Source organism: Haliaeetus albicilla, chromosome 16 (genome assembly GCF_947461875.1).
Source record: "Haliaeetus albicilla chromosome 16, bHalAlb1.1, whole genome shotgun sequence".
NCBI classification, from domain to species: domain Eukaryota; kingdom Metazoa; phylum Chordata; class Aves; order Accipitriformes; family Accipitridae; genus Haliaeetus; species Haliaeetus albicilla.
In genome coordinates this window covers 32,276,587-32,295,552 of record NC_091498.1, presented here as the reverse complement: position 1 = coordinate 32,295,552, position 18,966 = coordinate 32,276,587, and the positions used below count along the sequence as shown (strand labels likewise).

Sequence of the window (18,966 nt, the reverse complement as noted above, 5' to 3'; positions counted from 1 at the left end):
CCACCCTTACTACTGTTTCCCAAAGAGCAGCCAAAGCACAGGTGTAGCTAACAAATCTTTATTTGACTTCAGAAGCAGGCAGCCAGATGCTAACACAAAGTGGAAGTGATGTGCTTCATTCAGGCTCCATCTACTGACAGCAGTTCACACTGACATATATTTCACTCGATAATCTTAAGAGGCTTTATTGGGTTTTGGCTGCTTTCCAGAATTTTTTTTATTTGGTGATCTCAGGAGTTTTTCCTCAGTAAATCCAATAGCTTCCCTGTTTATTTTCAAGGCTATATACATGCAAAGCTGTCTCCTTGGCTGTTTCTTTCCCTTCAACTTCAGTCGAAACTGTCTGTATCTTCCTTCATGTCTGTAACCAGCTGCTTAGAGATGGGGCAAACATACTGGCTGGTAATTGCAGCAGCTTCCCTGGCATCACTCTCTGAGTGGCTGTTGGAAGGGAAAAAATGAGTGATAGTTTGTTATTCCTGGGGGCACAGACTGCAGTAAGTGTGACAAGGCTACCTTGTAAAATTCATCAAAAAGATGACTCCAAGGAGCAGATCATGATAGACGGACCCAGATCATGGCTGTCTGCAGCCAGGCACCCCACAAATGCACAGGCAAGTCTGTTAGTGTTATCATCCCTATTTATTCTAGGCAATGTGGACAAGAGGTACTAAAGGCCAGCTTATTCCTCCTAATTTTAGTGATTTAACAGCGAGATGTCTAATTGAAAGTGGTTGGTCACTAGGAAGAGACAAAGTCCAGATGCTAGGACAGCCCATCCTGAGGTGTGTGTTTGAATCAATAACTGAATCAAGACAGGGTAGCAAAGGCTTTCTATTTTAACTGTTAGATCAGGTTTCTTAATGGGATGAACAATTGTTTCAGTCCAGGATAACAACTCTTTGATTAGAAAAATATATTCTTTCATTTCCCTGGCGTTTATTATTTTTAATAACTGGCTTTTATATGGCACTTAGCTGTAAATCTCAGTGCCAGCTTTGCTTTAGGTAAGGCAAAACTGAGTGCCAGGTGGGCTTGGCATGTAGAAATAGAGATTACCATGAATGTAGGCACGGAAATCAATTGAGATTGCACACAGCCACATTGCACCTTGCAGTTAGACTAAAGCATTTGCTTTTCTAGCTCTGCAAACCACCCCTGGGAGTGTGGTTGCTGGCAGAGTGACAGGAGGTACAAAACTGTGTGATGGAGGGCTGCAATTCAGCAACGACAGCCCCTGAGACAATGTCTCACAAGCTGGTGGGGAATGAGGCAGAAGTGATTTTAAAATATGGTCAATTTAATAAATCTTCCACCCTTCCCCTTTTTAAGGATATTTTTGAGGATATTAGCTGAGTCCTTCTGATCTGCTACATTACATCAGACTGGTATGCTTGTGGGAAAAACTGGGAATTTACAAGTTACTAAAAGTCCTCTTTTGGCTTCAAGACTGTGGTGATCAGGGCCACAGAGGTGACAAATCTGTCCCACCTACCTGGTGTTTAGAAAGCTCTGGTACAACCATATAAAGCAAAGTTCCTCATGGCTGTTTTCTTCCTCACTCCCCTGCACATCTGTGTAGACTGGTCCTGAAGAGCTGGTTAAGAAAAAGAAAATTAATGATAATTTTAAAAAACCCAAACAAGTAGTGTAACCACCACAGCTGTAAAGCAGCACTGCTGTCTGGAAGGCAGGTTCACCCCACCACCGACCTGCCCCATGGTCCGTGCTCTGTTAACCTGCCAACTGTCACCATAGCTGTGCAGAAAGAAAAACAAGTATCCTCTTCAAATCAGGCTCAGATGCTTCCTGGCTGGCAAAGGGACAGGCTATAATATGCACTTGCACTCTGCCTCATTACCCAGTACCAGCATGTCCTTCTGCCCATGGATATATACCTTTTTCCAGCATTTGGAAATTAAAAACCCACTGCATCTGCCAGGATTTTGTTAGTGGTGCATGCCCCAGAAAATATCAAATCACCCTGAACAGATGGGAAGGAATCAATGTGCTATGTCTCTGCCTTGAAGAATGGACCAAGCTTGAAGGAAACCTCTCCAGGCAATGTTGTCCCTTCATAACATACCAGCAGCAGTTGTGAGTTGTATCACAGTGCACCACATATTGTAACTGATGATGTGCTCATATACGTGGCTTCAGTGGGAGCTAGTGGCCCCATATTTTGGCTGGATGAGCGACCCCATATTGGCCATATATATGATTATGTCTAAAGCCTGGCCAGTTTGGCAGTCAGAGCCATGGGTGGGGACTATGAAACCCAAAGGTCTTCCTAATTCTGATACAGAGCCCATTTATCTACAGTTTCTCAGGTGCTTTATTTGAAGTAGGTAAATCATCTACAACTTTCCCCAAAAGGCTGAATCAAAATGCAAACAAAAAATCCCAGGCTGTAATCTGATGTAAAGTTTTGTGTCCTATGGATTAAGCTTGAAATGCATATGCAACAGATAATGTTGTTTTATGCTTAGAAATGGCCTCAGTGAGAAGGTTTGTGAACTGCTCTGCCTGCTGGGACAGGCAGGGCAGACTGATGGGATATCTCTACTATTGCACAGCAGCTTCAGGCACAGCCTAGTGGGAGGAGACCAAGCCCCAGCCCACTTGCCCTTGTCTCAAGTTTTCCAAACCACTGGTCATGCCACCCCACTTTTCCTAGACGTGAGACCTGTCTCCCTGCAGCCTGCATGGCCCAAGCTGCCTTCCCATTCCCCAGGAAGCAGAGCTCTTACCTGCGCTTGCGGCCCATGAGATTTTGAATGAATTTCTGAACCTGAGCGTTTCCTCTGATCTTGCTGTATTCACTGGTGAACAGTCCATCTGAATGCCTCTGGGACCTGCGTCAGGGAAAATACAGTACAAAGGCTGCTCCTCCCAGCCATGTGATGTGGGACTTATCACAAGACACAGAAATTTCTCTCTTCCCACTGTCAAGGAGCCCTTTATCCCTCCCCTTCTCCTCTTCTGTCTCCTTTCATCTTGGGCATCTTCTGGATGAGACCAGTGCTCAGGCTGGCCCTGGAGCTGGAGACAGCTCAGCCCCATGGGCATGTCCCTCATTGCTGGGATGCCATCTCCTGCTGGAGACTTCCATGCCCCAGAAGGGTGGCTTGGGCTGGTCCTTACCTCTCCTTGAGGCCCATCAGGTGTTTGACTAGCTGCTGCACATAGGCATTGCCATTCATCTTGCTGAGCTCACTGTGGAAGATCCCATCAGCATGTCTCTCAGTCCTGGGAGGTCAGAAGAGAAAAAAGAGGTGAAAAGACATGGTTTTAAGACCAGAGAACAACAACCATTTAAAACTGCTCCCTCAGGGAAAGAGGGTCCCAAAGAAAGACAGGCAAGAATTTGTGCTAATTTGACAAAGTTTCACCAAAAAAAGGGCAAATCTTATTGGTGTTTAAAAGACATATCTTTTTTAACCACCACACAGAAAAACAACCTGCACGTGCTTCTTACTAATGTAATCACCTTACCATAAGGATATGGGAATGTGAGGTTAACACTGATTCAGCACAAAAGAGTAGGACAAGAGACTGGAGAATTAATAAATTAAGCACCCAGATACACAAACCTTGAGGAACAGGTAGATAACAGTGATGGTACCAAAGACCAGCACTTGCAGGTGACTGGTTGAGAAGCCATTAAAAGAAGTGTTCAAAGCCTCAGTGAGGTTCAACCAGAGCTATTAACTTCAAACCAGACTAGCCAGTGGGTAGGATAAAAGGTCCGGGGTCCAGCTTCTGGAGAGACCCCGTGTATGTGCTTGTCTGTGTCTATTCCAGTACAGTGCTAGGGCTAGGGAAGCCGGGCCAGGCACTGGTTGTGGCCATGGAAGGGCTGCAAGGGAGTCTCAGCTCTGCCCTCTTCCACCTTACCTCCTTTAGTCTCTCTGTGCTTTAATTGTCCCAGCACAAGTGGGAGGAGAGACAACCCTGCCAGTCTTACACACAAGATTGTGAACTGGTGAACTTACAAGATTGACTATTTTGGTTATGTTTTCATGGGACTAGGCTATTTGAAACAGAAACTTCCACCTCTATGAGCCTGCATAAATACCTAGCAGGAAAACAGACTCAAGAGTCTCTTTTTTACTATATTTTGATCTGTTTGGGGTCCTGATTTTTCTCCTGAATAAGCTCAAATCAATGTTTCTATTCTTAAGCAAGAAAAAATGTTTACACTTATTTAACTAAATCAATTTAGGGAAAAAAAATCCAACAACGAAGCAGATGCAAGTTCTGGAAGGAAGATAAAAGGCTGACTTTATAGCTAGCAGGCTCTTTGAACAAAAAGCCATGGAGAAAAAGGAAGCAGAGGCACAAGAAATACTTACCTCTCCTGGGATGGAAGAGATGCTGAGAAGTGTGATAGGACAATCATGGGAATAATTAGTTGCCACAGACCAGTCAGCAGGGAAACCATGTTCTCTCCTGAATTAAAGTACAAGGTTTTATGAGCAGCAGAACAAATTACCTTGGCCTTTGTTTGGTACAGTTCACATGCCACATAGAACACATGGCTATATAAATAACAACACTATAACTAAATTAGGCAGGAATTCCTGCCAGCAAAGATAGTATTTCTTTAAAATACAAAAGACAAACATTTCAAATCATTCATGTTGTGAGTTAGTTGGAAGTTGTTTGTAGTTGTTATCCCACCACCACCCAGTCCTGGAGCACAGGTCTGAGGCTGACTGTGTGAGATGATGTTTATGCTGGAGTTTTGCTGTGAGCCAGTATAATATGCCTTGAATACACAGAGAGGTATCATGTGAGTTAATCCATCAGTGGCACAACACCATGGAATAAACCCCATTCTACTATAAGTCTCTGAGAGCTGAGCCTTCAAGGAGAGGGTTTAAAGCACCCATGAAAACATCCCTCACGGACAGTTATGGTATACCTAGAGGATGCCCAGGAGAAGTCTGTTTGGGTTTTTTCAAACCAAAAAAAATGGCATGTACCAAATAAAATTCAGGTACACACATGGGAAGGGAAAGGCTCTTGTATGTGCCGATATCTGCCTATCTTCAAATCTTTCAAGAAGGAAAAAAGAAATAACACACATTTTCAGTAGAAAATGCAAGCAGAACCTTGCATTTTGTTTTCTTACTGAAATAATAAGAAAAGTACATTTTGTTTATCACAAGCCATTGCATGTTTTTCCCTTTTATTTCCAGGCTCTCTTTGAAGCCCTATGCCTGCAGAGATGTGTATGTGCCTTTATAAGAGGGTGCTCACATTTCCCCAAGGATTACACAGGAGCCATATCTGTAATTTATAATATACCTGCCCTCCTCCTGCTAAGAAGCAAACCTTGCTTTCTTAGTCACTGTCCTGGAAACTCCAATAGTACTTGCTAACCCAAAATCAAAGTCCTCCCACTTTGGTTTTATTTTAGTCTGAAACTAGACAGTACAAAGAGCATTAAAGGACTGTCAGAGTTTCCCAAACACTTTCTAGCCACCCTTCTGGGACTGTTTGCTACTCTAGAGATACTGCAAGATGAGAAGAGGCAAGACGAGGAAGGACAAGAGTGGGGGATTTATACAGAAATTTATTTGCTGTAAGCCACAGCACAAATATTTAATGGGGGTTGCAGAGTGGACAGGTGAGAGGTTTTGCATGATTAAGGAGCCATAAGCTTCACATCGCACATACTTCTGATGCTTTAGTGTTGTGTTTTCCTGCCTGATTTGGCTTTGAGGGTCATGGAATAATTAAAACAAGAAGGACATTTCAAAGATCAGTTTCTTATTGGAGTCCAAACAAAACAGATTCCACAGTACTGCTTCCCAGCCGAGGGACATGAAAGAGCTGAAAACAGCCACCACCCTTCAGGGAAGGGAAACCTGGATCCTGAGTGTGTCCTTCAACCTGTACAATACCTGCCATGCAATGCCTTGATCCCCAGCCAGGATCTCACCACAGCATTTTGGCCTTCCTTGTGCCAACCCTGGGCTGGTATTTGTCTTGGAGCACCACATTTAAGAGCCCATTTTAAACCCCATCTGTAGCTCCAGAGTTTCCCCTCTCTTCATAAGCTTTCTAGCTGCTAATCAAGTGGATCAACTCATCTTTTCCCTTTCTGGACATAATTTTGTCTTCCCTACGCAGACCATATTTGCTTGCTGAAGTTGCTAGGAACAGTAATGGCTGTTGGGGAACTTCTCCTGTGTATCAATAATGATGTATTGCATCGGTTTTTTTAATCAGTCAGACCCCAGGGAGGAGATAGATCTTCAGTGTCATCACAGTAGAGCTGATTAACCTTCTTAAGATACTTACGAGTTTTTTTATTGCCCTCCAAAGTGATGCTGGCTTTCAATAAATGCAAACTCCTCAGCTATCTGGGACCTTTAGCTGAAAGAAGTGTGCACCAGGCCAGCTCTAGACCCAGGAGCATCTCAGACCTTTCCAGCAGACAAATCCTACTGCTGAAATGTCAGACTGCACCCAAAGGCTTTGCTGAATCAAGGCTCCCATCACCCTGCAGGAGCACTATCTCTAGGAGAGCTTCCAAAAAGGCTGGTACACAGCCAGTTTGCACACCTTCTTATTCCTGCCCATCCATTGTGCTCTACCTAAAACTAAAGACCATGTATTTCTGGAAGCCATCTTGTCAAGCTGCTGTTTGAGCTCTGTTCTTTCCACTGGTTGCTCCAGAGGAGGAACACCCCACATATTACCAGCATTGCTGTTCAGGAGATGGATGGCCTCATGGCAATGGCTCAGCAAAGCATCATGGAGGCCTGAAATGCACCACCCAAAAACTGAAAGAGGGGAGAAGGCAGCCCATCCAGCCTGACCATGTCAGCACAGCGGTACTCACCAAACTGTGGTCACTCCAGGCTCTCAGCTGTCTCACGGCTATGATGCACCACTGGCCCACTCCTCTCCATGGCCCCCTATAAATCTGCAGCCCTTATCAGAAACAATTATTTGGGTAAAGATATGAATATGAGTAATCATGATTAACAGCAAATAATGCATCCAGGCTGGAATGTCCTTTTAATTACTCTCTAAACCTGATCAGGTCATTCACAGCAGTTCAATGGACTGTATTTCTGCTGATGGGTAGTAATTCCTGCTTCTGTCTATAATGACAGTAATTTGTTGGGCAAACATCCCTGTACCAAATGATTCATTACAATTGTCATCATTATCTCTCCTCCTGGCTTTAATTACCTCTTGATAGGAGCTTAATCTTCTGTTCTTTTTCAATCCTAGCTAGTATTTTGTTTGCAATTGCCAGGAACTGTCAGTGACTGTATGTGTGTACCTGCGATTTGGCTAAACAATGTGTCACTTTTTTACAAGTGACAAACATTGTCTGATCAGTAGGATGAAGACTGACTTTTGCATGAGGAGACAATACCTTTCAAGCTGTGGTTTCACAGCCATGTCCAGGAAAGGTCTGCTGAGAACAGACACTATCACAGCTTCAAAGAAAGAAGCATACTTGTACATGCATAGAAAACATCCTGAATATATTCCCTGCCTTTGCTGGGGTTTGGAGCTGGTTGCTTTCAAATACTGCTGCTAAAAGTGACATGGAAATGGAGGGACAAAATAGGATTATGCCCTTTCTCTCCTTCTTTATGTTATATAAAGTAGCTTGGAAGGATTAATTGTTATAAATAAATCTTCTTATCTTCTAGACAAGACAACTTTTTCTTGTCTACTTATCTTTTTTTCTTTGAAAAAGCAGAGGGCATCTTCATGACCAGAGGGCTGGGAGGGACCTGATTTTCCCCATCATCTTTCCCTTGGAAGAATAACCCACACACTGATGAGCAGCAAGCCTCAGCACTACTGCATGTGACTGCAGTCTGCAGCCAGACCCCTGCAAAAGAGAGGGGAAGAAACAGCAGGGATATTCCAGGTCCCATTCCAGGACAGGAGGACCAAGAGATGCCATGGCCACTGCTTGGACAGGGGAGCCCACTTCCTCCGTTGAGACAGTGCAGGTCAGTCCTGTCCACGTCCAAACATTTTCCTCTCCTTTCTGTTATGACTGCTTTCTTCAGCTGTGTTAGTGCTGGCATTCCTCCTGCTGCCCTCCCACCATCACTCTGATACACTTTCTGTAGTGTTACGGCCTCATTCAATGCATTTCCTCTCTATATACCTAGGTACGGATGAGTTGTGAGTCACATCCTTCTCCCATTGCAGCCAAAATCTCTTCTGGCCACCCAGCCCTCCTTTGGGAGCCCCCAGTGTCATTAGTGATATCTGCAGTTCTTGTATTTTTGTTCTTTGCATTTAAATCTTCATATTTTTTGTATTCATATTTTATATCTGTGTCGGTGGTGGCCAGCTTCAGCTTGCGCTCATGGTATTGCTAAACATCTACAACTGAGAAAGACCATGTAGGAACAATGCAAGGAAGAAAAGAAAAGAAGTTCATTAAAAAAAAGGCTAAACAACAAATAAGGAGCTAAAAATGACTGATGTGATTTCCTTTCCTTTGGAAATAACCTCAGTGGGTATGAAATGCCCACAAGCTCTTAGGGAAACTCAGTTTGCTGTGAGAATCTAAACGGGTCTACATAAGAGGCACACAGAAGAGGTTGCAATGACGAAATGGCCCCATGATGGCAGCAGAGGGTGAATAACAGGAGAGTAAAAGCTTCTGGGCACTGGAAGAACATGAAGAACAAAAAATGGGTTTTGCCTTGCAGCAACAGTGGCAGAGAGTGAAAAGGTGAAGGGGTAGAAAAGTGTGTGGCCATGCCCAGCACTGCTGCAACATAATGCAGGTGACAACCACGGGCTTGAGCTTAAATGCAGCTCCTGAGGCCACTGATGAGGAAATTCAGGACCATGCAAGGAAACTCAAAAGCTTTTGCAAGCTGAAATTTATACCTGAATAAACTGGAGTCCAAACCAAATCCCCAGTCCTTAAACAACATCTGATTCTCCTTTAACCAGAATTAACAGTAAATTCTCATCAGGAGACATTATGGAAACAGGAGTGATAAACAATACTGCTTGCCAATATTAGCTGAATGGAGCTTTGTGAATTTGTGCCTTGCTTTTCCCATTCTCCATTTGTGTGAGCATTCAAAGTGGGAGTGGAGATTCCCCTTGCCTGCATCCAGCAGGCACAAAGCATGATTAAATCATCCATTAATCACTGTAATCTAACCCATCATCTCCGTGCAGTATCGTTGCAGAGAAAAGCTCCCTGTAATTGACTCTGAGAATGACAAAGGAAATTATTGCCCTCATCTGATCCCTGCTCTTTGCCCAGCTGTTGTACCCGAAGCTGCAAGAAGTCAGGGCTGAACTGATCCTTGCCACCAGCTGCCAGTGACTTACCTGTTTATGGGACACAACACAATCTTTACAGGATGTATAGCAAAGTGCCACAAACAGGTAACACTAAGGACCACTGAGGCCATGCATCAACACTCCTTGAAGAGGGCAGGGAGAGATGCACCAGGGCAGGAGGGAGAAGGGGTCTGTGGGCCTTGGGGCCATCCCTGAGGAGGAGGTGAGCTGCCCTGAGGACATTGACGGGTGTAAAGCCACCATGATCTTTGTGCAGTCACTTGTGCTTAGGCTTGACACCAACTGACATGCACAGTGTGGAGAGACATGTGGTGAGATGCATTAAGTAAATCCAGTTGCCACGGGTGTAAGGGCTATTCACAGCAGCCACGCTGTTGGCTGGGGACACCCTCGTGTGTGGCAGTGAGCAAAGTTTACGAAACAGAGGGGCCATCCCGACTTCGACACTGAGGCTCTGCATTAAAGTGTACCTAAGTGCTAGCGCACCCAAGCTAACCCATCCCAACAGTCTCAAAGCTGAGAGTGGCATAGAGGAAGGTGTTTTTTCCCCTCTTTACAGTGGGAAGGAGGGGTCACCAAACCTGCAGTGTGAAATGGGGCATCTTAAAACTATGTTAAATGTATTAGCCCCCAAATTGGCTATATTTAAGAGGAGCACATGACCCTGACCTTTTTCTATATTGGAGGAAAAGAGAAGAAACTGCATTTTGAAAAAGAGGTTTTCATCATATAGCTAGGTATTCTGGCCCCACACCACAAGAAGGGTGCAGGCAGACTCTCAAAAATCAGCACACAGAGCTTGGGGGGGGTCATTCTGAGTTTTGAAGGGGAGAAATTCCCATTCACACTTCAAAGAAATTGATACAGGAGATCAGAAAAGATTTTCTGGCTGGAGGAGCCATCTGGATGCATTCAGACTGCACCTCCAGAGAGCTTTAAGAATATCCTTAAGAATTTATCCAGAGGCTGGATAAATGCTGCTACAGTGTCATGGGGACATTGTTGCTCCTGCCTTGGACCAGGAAAGCCCATCCAGCCCTTGGGGTTGCTGTTTATCCAGGGCAACCCTTACAAGGTAGCATCCCTTGCCAGCTTGGCCACAGTCCGGACCCCAGCTGTATTACTGCAGCAATGCAGGATCTGCTGGGGCTGCTCTTCTTCATGGAGACACCTTGGCTGGCCAAAATGCACATCCCAAAATGCTCCTACAGCCTCTGCACTGCTCTCTTTGAGGTCCGTGGCTTTGAGATGGTTAAGTGCACAAGGGTCAAGACAGGCTGAGAAGGTTGGGGAAGGACCATTTCATCCACCACACATGTCAGTCAATGGTGTTACAAGTCCTGATGAAGCTGTCTAGGTGCAGCTGGCCTTCGAGGAGCCCAGGCACAGGCTGTGACCCCCTCCAATGGTGGCACCTGCCGATCGCATGGGAGTTTATTGAGGTCAGATGGTACTAGGAACCGCATGGCTAAATCCTTCCTACGTAAAAGTAAAATACCCTTTAATCAGCTTATGGGGTGTTCAGGAACTTCTACCTCCCCCATTCTTTTTTTTCTTTCTTAATATCTATGTGTGTGAGTCCATGTGTGTAGTGGGGATTTTCTCTTGTATGTTTGCAGGTGAGCCTTTCCCATGCCAAGGAGCTGACCGTGACGCTGCTATCTACTGAGAGCAGATTGGAGTAATTTTCTTGTACCACTTCCAGGTCTGTAACAGAAAGGATCCTAATTGGAACAAGGGGATTGGAGGATTTAGCCTTCTAAATGCTCCTTTCTTGCACAGGATGGTTTCAGGAGTGGTTTTAATCTTTACCACCTGATTCCATAATTTTGGCTGCAAAAGGGAAGAGTGGGATGAGAGGAAGGGGTGAGCAGGGGCAGCTGTAGGTGGGCTTGGGAGAGGAAAGGAGAAGGAAAATCACAGTCCCATATGGTCATGGGACCTCAGAAAAACGCCTACCCCATTCCCAAGCCCCAAAGTGGACTCAGTTGCTATTCCCAAACCCTGAACAGGGTAGGAAGCAATCCTTGTCTTTGAATAAACCCAGTGTCACAGAAGCATGCCAGCCCCTCATAGTCCCTTTTAGAGGTTTGTGCTTAAAGCAATGCACAAAACAGAGGGAAAAGCCATGTTTACTCTCTTTTGCTGGCTTCCCAGTGCCTCTGTGTGTGCAAATGGGCTATATCACTCTCTATAAGGCTCACTCTGAGAGCAAATTACTCTAAGCAAAGGAAGTGTCTGGATTTAGCATGTGCGTGGCTGTCTGTCTGTCTGTCTATCTGCCTATATAGTGCTCAGCTCCTGAGCTGCTCTGGCTTTTTCTTAGATTGCCTATGCTCTCCTCTGCTTTGTTTGGCTGGGCAGCTGAGTCCAACAAGGCAGGTGGGAGATGTGTTGTGCTTTGCTGCAACATTTGCCACCTTTCTGGATTTGCACCAGTTTAAAAAGAAAGTTAAGATGCAGGGGCCAAAAGCATAAAATGCCAGATTCCTGAAAGTGTGCACACTTGCTCTGAAATCTAGAGGGATGATGCTGGACATGCTAGTTATCTCCATGGTTGGCAGCACTACCCAGGGGCAAGGACAGCAAAACCTTTGTGTTAGGAGCGCTGGGCTGTGCTAGAGCAGACCTCAGTCATTTTGATCAAAGTTGTATCTGCTTCCAGCCAAACGCTTGGGCAAAATCTGCAGTAAACCCCAGCTCTTTTGAAAGAAGAGATTAAGAAAAATATTAGGTGATTGGCTCACACTGGAAAAAACAAAAATCTTAAAACATTTTGCTAAGAATTGGGAAAAGGGAAAAGTACCCCACTGGTGCGTGAGTGGTACCTTGGGTGCTGGCAGAGCGCCTTGGCTCTCCATGGTATGGGATGAGAGATGCTTTGGAAGCAAGCCAGAACATCTCTTAACCCCCTGCTCTGGAGCAGGGATGGGTGCTAAGGCAGAGGGTCCCCTAAGGGTACAAGTTCACCTTCCTAGAGAAGCTCTGCCTGGGGATGCTGGGGCTGAGCCAGGCTCATCCTGCAGACACTGCTCCCCTGAGCAAGCACACCTGCAGCAAGCAGGAGACAGCCTTGAATTTGGAAGGGCTGCTGTGAGGCACTTCCCTCCTGCAAGCAAATCTTCCTCCCTGCTTGGGAATGGACATGGTAGAGAGAAAAAAGGGTTGTTTTTACCATGGCTGGCACTGTGACCCAGAAAAGCAAAAGCCAGACTCAGGGCAGTCTAGTTTTTACAGGAAGGGAGGAACTCTGTTTTCCCAACCTATGCATGTATCATGGATGTCTCTCTGTCACCAAGGAAGAACAAAGAGCTTTTTAAAGACCTGCAAAGACAAGCTGCTGCCCCCATCAATCACTTGCTGTTCTTTTACACCCTATGGGCCTTCCTCCAAATCTCCTTTGAGGACTGCCAAAGTGGGTGCACTCTGCCTGTCTCCAGGTAGCCTCCATAGTGTGGGATGCATGGATGAGACAACGCATACCACTGCACGGACATGACAGTACAGGACTGGCCATCCTTGCCCTCGCAGCCTGGCATTGCTCTTTGCCCAGCTGGAAGCTACCTTGTACCTTGACACAGAGGAGCTCCAAGTGCCGTCTCTCCCCAGCAGAGCTGTGTGCTAATGCTCCCCATGCGTCTGGCCTTATCAGAGCTCTAATTGGCATCAGCATCCGTAATCTTAGCCTCCAGCTGTTTGCTGTGTCTGAGGAAGAGGAGAAAGCACTTCAGGGAATTAATTTTAATTATAAGGACGACATGGTCTGTGTCCTGGCTTGCAGGCAGGCTTGGCCAGCTGTTCCATGTGTGCAGTGCCAGCAAGGAGCACAGTAACTCCTGACAGCTACACAGCTGCTTGGGGTTCATTTCGGCTGCATCCCTTTTTGGACTTTGTCAGGGACCTGAAAGGACATCCCTTCCAGGTGAACAACAACAGGCTTTGCGAAGGTGAGGGTGGAAGGATGTGCATTTATAGGTGCTTGCTGCTCACAGGCATGCCTTTCCCTGCCTGTGTTGCCTTGCACTTCCCCTCCTCCCCAGGAGGTTTTTCTTAACAAGTGGCTCTAATAAGCTCACTGGTGTTTTAAAACCAGTAGGGTCTTGAAGTATATTAATTTGATCTGCCCTATGACACAAACCCTTTTATTTCATCAGGTTATCCCTGCGTGAGATCAATTATGCGGCTTAGTCTGAAATCTGGCATCCACAAAAACATCTAGTTTTGACTCTAAGATAACAGAGACGGAAAATCCAGCCATTTTCTCTGTAGTTTTATCCCCACAGCTAATCACCATTAAAAATGCATGAGTTTTTACATCTTACGTGGATTTATCATAACTTGCCAGAATGTTAAATGTCAAAAGATCTATTCAGTGTGACATAAATCCCTGCAGCTTCTTGGAGGGGGACTCGGAGAGTCTGGAAAGCCAAAAGAGATGGGCCATCCTTGTGCCTCTCTTGCAAAGGTTAACCTGAAAGGCAGGATGCTGCGTCTGCCTCTTTTCTTGGAAATGCATTACAGGCAGATTGTAAAGCAGGACGGCTTTGCTGCTCAGGTGATACTTTCACAGAGAATTGCTCAGCTAAATATGTCAAATAAAAGGAACAGGATTGGCCTTAAAAGCTCTTTATTTTCCTCCCTTTGTTCTGAACCTGAAGATAGCCCCAGTGATCTGTTGCCCAGCTATCAGGGTACTATTCAACAGTTGAGTTTAGGTGTATCTGTGCTGAAACTTTGGCAGGTAGTTTTGCTCTCCTCTATTTAAAAACTCAGTGCCTCAAGTGTGAAGAACTACAGCGATAAAAGTTCCTTGTCTTTTGGGAGACTCTGACAGATATCTCACTTTGTGACCTTCCTGATCCTTTGAACTGGCTCTCAATCAAATCCTCCATTAACTCATCCTGGGGGGTCTCTGGGGGACTCCTCCAGGCTCCTTGGCTGGCTGTTGTGCACCAGCTCCACTGCAGCCACTTTCAGCAAGCAAAGCCTTGCTGAAAACCAACCGCACTGCTCCTTTTCCTGAGTTTCTTTTAAAAACACACCCCAAAACACACTGAAAAGGCAGATCTCCCACTGTTTTGTTGGTTTGATAAGAAACGGGTGCTTTCCCGGTGCTGCCATGAGCTGGTCTCTGGCAGCTGAGGAGTTTGTAGGTGGCTGGAGGGCAGTGACAGTGACATTGTGTTCACTAGCAAAGTCTTTCTATGCCACAGGCTGCAGTCGCAGATGCATGGCACAGAAGGAAAGGCGGAGGTCCTAAGAGGTACTGGGTACCAGAGCCTCATTTCCCCGTATTTGACAAGCACTGATACGGGCTTATATAGAGACTCCATCCCTCGTGTATGGACAGACATTTCTTTGATGGAGTAGCTGGGGGACCAGTCTGCCAGTCTATAAGGGGGAAACTGAGGCGTGGTCTTATGTGAGGCTGGGGTGTCCATGCTAGCAGAAGGTGCTGCTGTTCCTACCTTGTCTCCTTCATAGCACCTACTTAGGACAGAATAAAACATTTTTTTTTCTGACAAAAAGAGCAGCTACGGGTGGCTTTCACAGCCTCTCCTCCCACCTGCCCTGAGCCAGCAGGCTGTCACAGTGTGACAAGGGAACCAGGACACTCTGCAAGCTGCGCACCCAAGCAAAAAAGGGTTGTTCAAAAGCACTGACAGACACTTTCCAAAGGTGCTCTTAAGCATTCACTGTCCATCACTTTGACATATAACTCTTCTTGCTTTCCACGAGGGTCACCAATGACTCTGTCCTTTGTCACCTTTTTTTTCTTGCAGTAACATGAGATGACTTCTTTGGCTATATTGATGTATTACAGACCCTCCTTCTCCTCTGCTAGGAGGACAGTTCCTCTTATCCAAGAAAGGGATTGTGTCTAATGCTTATACCTGCCAGCAGAAAAGAAGGGTGCTTTTCTGCTAGTCTTTGCTCTCCAGGATTCACTGCTCCCCTGGACACACTGCCGCACAGCAAAGCCAAATCAGTTGGCTCAGGCTAGTTGGCCAGCTAGGAGCTGGCCTAGCAGGATGTGGTTTACAACCGCTGTATCTGCCAAGGGATGCACTACAGGCAGAGTGGCAGCAGGCAGACACAGAGGAGCCAGGAGACTCGGGCCAGTGAGCAAGGATTACTGTAGCCTGTGAGTTTGCAATGGAAGAGTTGTCCTAATTAGTGCTTTGCATGGCTGCTCTTTTTTGGAAGTCAAAAGCCTTATTTCACATTAGTTTAATCCACGCCAGGATTAAACTAGTTTAGGATTAAGGCACTGTTAGTCTGGAATAAGGGCTTCCACACTGAGAATTAAGAGTCATTCTGCACTAACCCACAGGGAAAATCAAGATAATTAATATAAATTAACTGTTAAAGTGGATTAGAAAAATGGCATTAATCCCTGTGGGAAGGCAGAAAGCCTGTAGTCACAATTCGATCCTGCTCTTTTTGCTGCTCAGGTAGTTTAAACATAAATAAATTAAGGGTATTCTGTCCACATAGGGTTTCAGTGCAGTTTCATTAATGCACTTCAGGGCCTCCTTTGGCTAATTTGAGTTGATTTCCTGGAGTAAAAGGGCTCTAGTAAAAGTGGTTCCGCTGTATCAGCTCCTCGCTGAGTGAAGGCTGTGACAGCAGCAAGTGTGCCAGCAGTTAGGTTTTAGGGACCAACCACCAGACCAGAAAGGCTGTGACCAGGTGATAGAAACCACTGAGTAAACTCATACTGTCAAGACATACAGGCTTAAAAAACACTGGTGGGGTAGTTTTGTGCCAGTTTACTGCACGGGATAACATATATCTTCCTCGTTTGAACTGCACAGCAGATGAGGAGCTCTTAACCTGACAGATGTGCAGCCATGCTTGTGCCCACCTGAGTCCAACACAAACTGTTCCCGAAGAAATGCAGAAATACAGGCAGAGCAGAAGGCGTGAGTACCCACTTCAGTGCTGGTGGCTGAGAAAGCCAGATTTGGAGAAAGATCTGGTCCCATTCAGGGCAGATGGAAGTGTCTCTCCTGTGCTATGTACGACTGAGCTTGGTCTTTGCATAGTGATTTAAGTGCATGTCAAAGCTGGGTCAGCTGGAAGAGGGAGATGACTAGACAAATCCATGGGTATTGGAATCAATGTGAGGATGGCAAACCTACACTGGGGATGGGAGAGAGGGGTAATACAACTCAGCAGGTACTAAAGGGTTGGCGTTCTTGCTGGCTTTAGAAAAGACTTGGAAGCCACACCTCTGGAGGCAGTTTTTGGCAAGCTAGTTTGCCAGCAAAGTGCTTAAACCAAAGCAATTTTCTCTTACTCATGTACGAAATTGCGGAGCCTGAAGCAGCTGGGTAAAACAGACTGTGTGGATCAACTGCTGTTAATCCACTCCAGGGAAAGGATGGTACCTACATCTGACTATGTCCCCATGGCTGAAAACAGAGCTCTGGCTTTTCCATGCTGCACATGCTGAGGGTTAATCATGTCCTTTTTCAAAAAAGAGTAAGGGAATTGGGGGGAACAGTGGCAGGGGGTTGGAGAGAGGATTTCTTCCAGAAGTCTCTTAATAGATTAGATGAAATTCTGATAGCCGGAGCCTATAAACAGCTCTGAGAAGCTTCTTGTCTTATAAAAAGCTGCCAATAATGTAATTTCCCCCCGCCCTGTAGTGTAAATGACCCTTTCCTGCTATGCCTTATCTTCCCCCTGCCTTCCATAAACACCAGGTTGATCTGAATGGTTAGGTGGCCTTTAACATCTGATCTGAGCTTTGGTAGCACAGCTGGAAAGATGCCCACTGAGTCTGGATCAGGTCCCACATCTTCCAAGCCATCTGGGCTAGAAATAGGGGGGGTCACAGCTCCCCTGTCCTTCCCGAGCCTCAGGCTCCATCTCTGCTAGACTGCACCGAGCTCATTTCCATCTGTGCAGAGGTGAATGCAGTAACCATTTTGAATTTTTACTCTGTGCTCTAAGATGCTCGCAGCCTTTCCTGTCCTAGTGGTATCTTCAAATTTAATTAGTGGACTCTCTGGACCTTCACTCAGGTCAATTATGTAAACACTAAATATTACCAGATTCTGCACAGCTCTTGGAATACAATTTTCCAGTTAGTCACCCAAACTGTAATATTTTCACCTAGTCTTTCCTTTTACATTGCTTAAGAGAATGCCATGTGAGACTGCAGCCAGAGCTAAAGTCAAGATACATGATATTTACTATTTATCCCCATATCTACAAGTGCTCCTAGGTCTAGCACGGAAATGAACAAGCTCTGTTGCTTTCTAGGGATTGGAGCAACTCAGGTTGGTCTTTAGTGCCCTGATTTTTTGTCTCTCTCCATTTAAAAATAGGCAGTGTTTGCCATTTTCGGGACTTCTGGAGACTTCACAGTCCTTCAGATGCTCTTGGAGATCAAAGATAACAACACCGATTTCTCTAATTACTGTTCATGTTACTGCTTTGAGTCTCCTGGGGAATATACCTTAGGTCAAGCTGACTTAAAACAACCTTTTACTCTAAACACTTGCTGACCTGTTGGGTTTTTTCCCTATTAGTGAGGGTCCAGCCAAGACCCAAGAGTCCTTTGGTCTACCACAACATTTGCAATACAGTGCTTGTGGGGCCAGTGCCTCTGCTGCTTCCAAGTCAGGTAAGTGCGGTCAGGCTCATGCCAAGGAAGACATTATGTCCAACGTATAGAAATCTCACTGTAGGAGACCCAGTTCTTGGTTTTTATCTTCCTCCTATGCCACTTTTGCAATAGGAGTCACTCAATGGCCCAGCATATGCCATGCAAAAAAGTCAAGCAAATCATAAGCCCAAATAAAAGAATAAAACATAAAACCAAAGGGAAAAAAACCCTCAAACAAGCCAACCCTAAAACATTTCACTGCAAAGTCTTTTGGTTTTATGGTCAGTTTCAGCTTTGAAATAAATGTTGTGCTGTTTCTTTACCACTCACAGAGCGACTGACCGCTCCTTTGGGGCGGAATACCAACCGACTGCTGCTGTACCTGGAGAAGGGTGGTTCCTCAAAGAAGAAATGTTAGCTGTGTCAGTGCACACTTGTTCTCTTCCTCCTGCTCAAGAGGCAACGTGAAGCCTAATCCTGGGAGAAGGAGACTCCTCCGCCGGAGGTGGAGGCTGGGGTAAGTCAGGCAGTGAAGGGCAAGGCGTTAATCCCCGGCTTCTTTTCGGTAAAGCCCCGGGCGGACAGCACTCGCCTCGGCCAGTGGAAGACAAGCAGGGCTTGGTCCCACGAAGAGCATCCCCCAAGGCGGAGCCGGGGGCGGGGGGGCTCCTCCAGGGCTGGACGACCCTCCACGACGCGACCCTCCTCACCTCCGGACCGGGAGCGGCTGAGGGTCCCCCGCGGCGGTAGCTCCCCCGGGGCTCATCGGGGGGGGGGGGTGAGGAGGGACGGCGACGGGACACCGGGAGCCTGTGTCCCCCCCCCCGCCGCCGCCCCCCCGTAAGCCGCTTGGTGACCCAGTTGGAGCGGCGGGGGCCGGAGCCGGGTGGGGGCTGCCTCACGGCGGGCGGGCGGCGGAGACTCCTCCCCGCCGCGCGGAAAGTTTGGGGCCGGTCGGCCCGCCGCCGGAGGCTCGCCGCGGGGGCTGAGCGCGGCCGGCGGCGGCGGGAACCGAACCGGGCACC

General features: G+C 46.4%; 1 protein-coding gene across 6 annotated transcripts; it reads right to left on the bottom strand.

Moving 5' to 3' along the window:
• Positions 1 to 57: 57 nt before the first annotated feature.
• SCT (secretin) lies at positions 58 to 18,757 on the bottom strand. 6 transcript variants are annotated; one of them, XM_069804353.1, is made up of 7 exons: positions 18,652 to 18,742; positions 6,857 to 6,948; positions 4,356 to 4,452; positions 3,145 to 3,249; positions 2,751 to 2,855; positions 1,496 to 1,597; positions 58 to 441 (listed from the first exon to the last, which is right to left on the bottom strand). In XM_069804353.1, the coding sequence occupies exons 3-7, from the start codon at positions 4,442 to 4,444 to the stop codon at positions 330 to 332; spliced, it is 513 nt and encodes a 170-aa protein (XP_069660454.1). In that variant the 5' UTR covers positions 4,445 to 4,452; positions 6,857 to 6,948; positions 18,652 to 18,742; the 3' UTR covers positions 58 to 329. The 6 variants fall into 6 exon arrangements, with proteins under 6 accessions (XP_069660454.1, XP_069660450.1, XP_069660452.1 ...); XM_069804349.1 differs by lacking the exon at positions 18,652 to 18,742 and adding an exon at positions 18,324 to 18,436; XM_069804351.1 differs by lacking the exon at positions 18,652 to 18,742 and adding an exon at positions 8,156 to 10,248.
• Between the last annotated feature and the right edge of the window lie 209 nt (positions 18,758 to 18,966).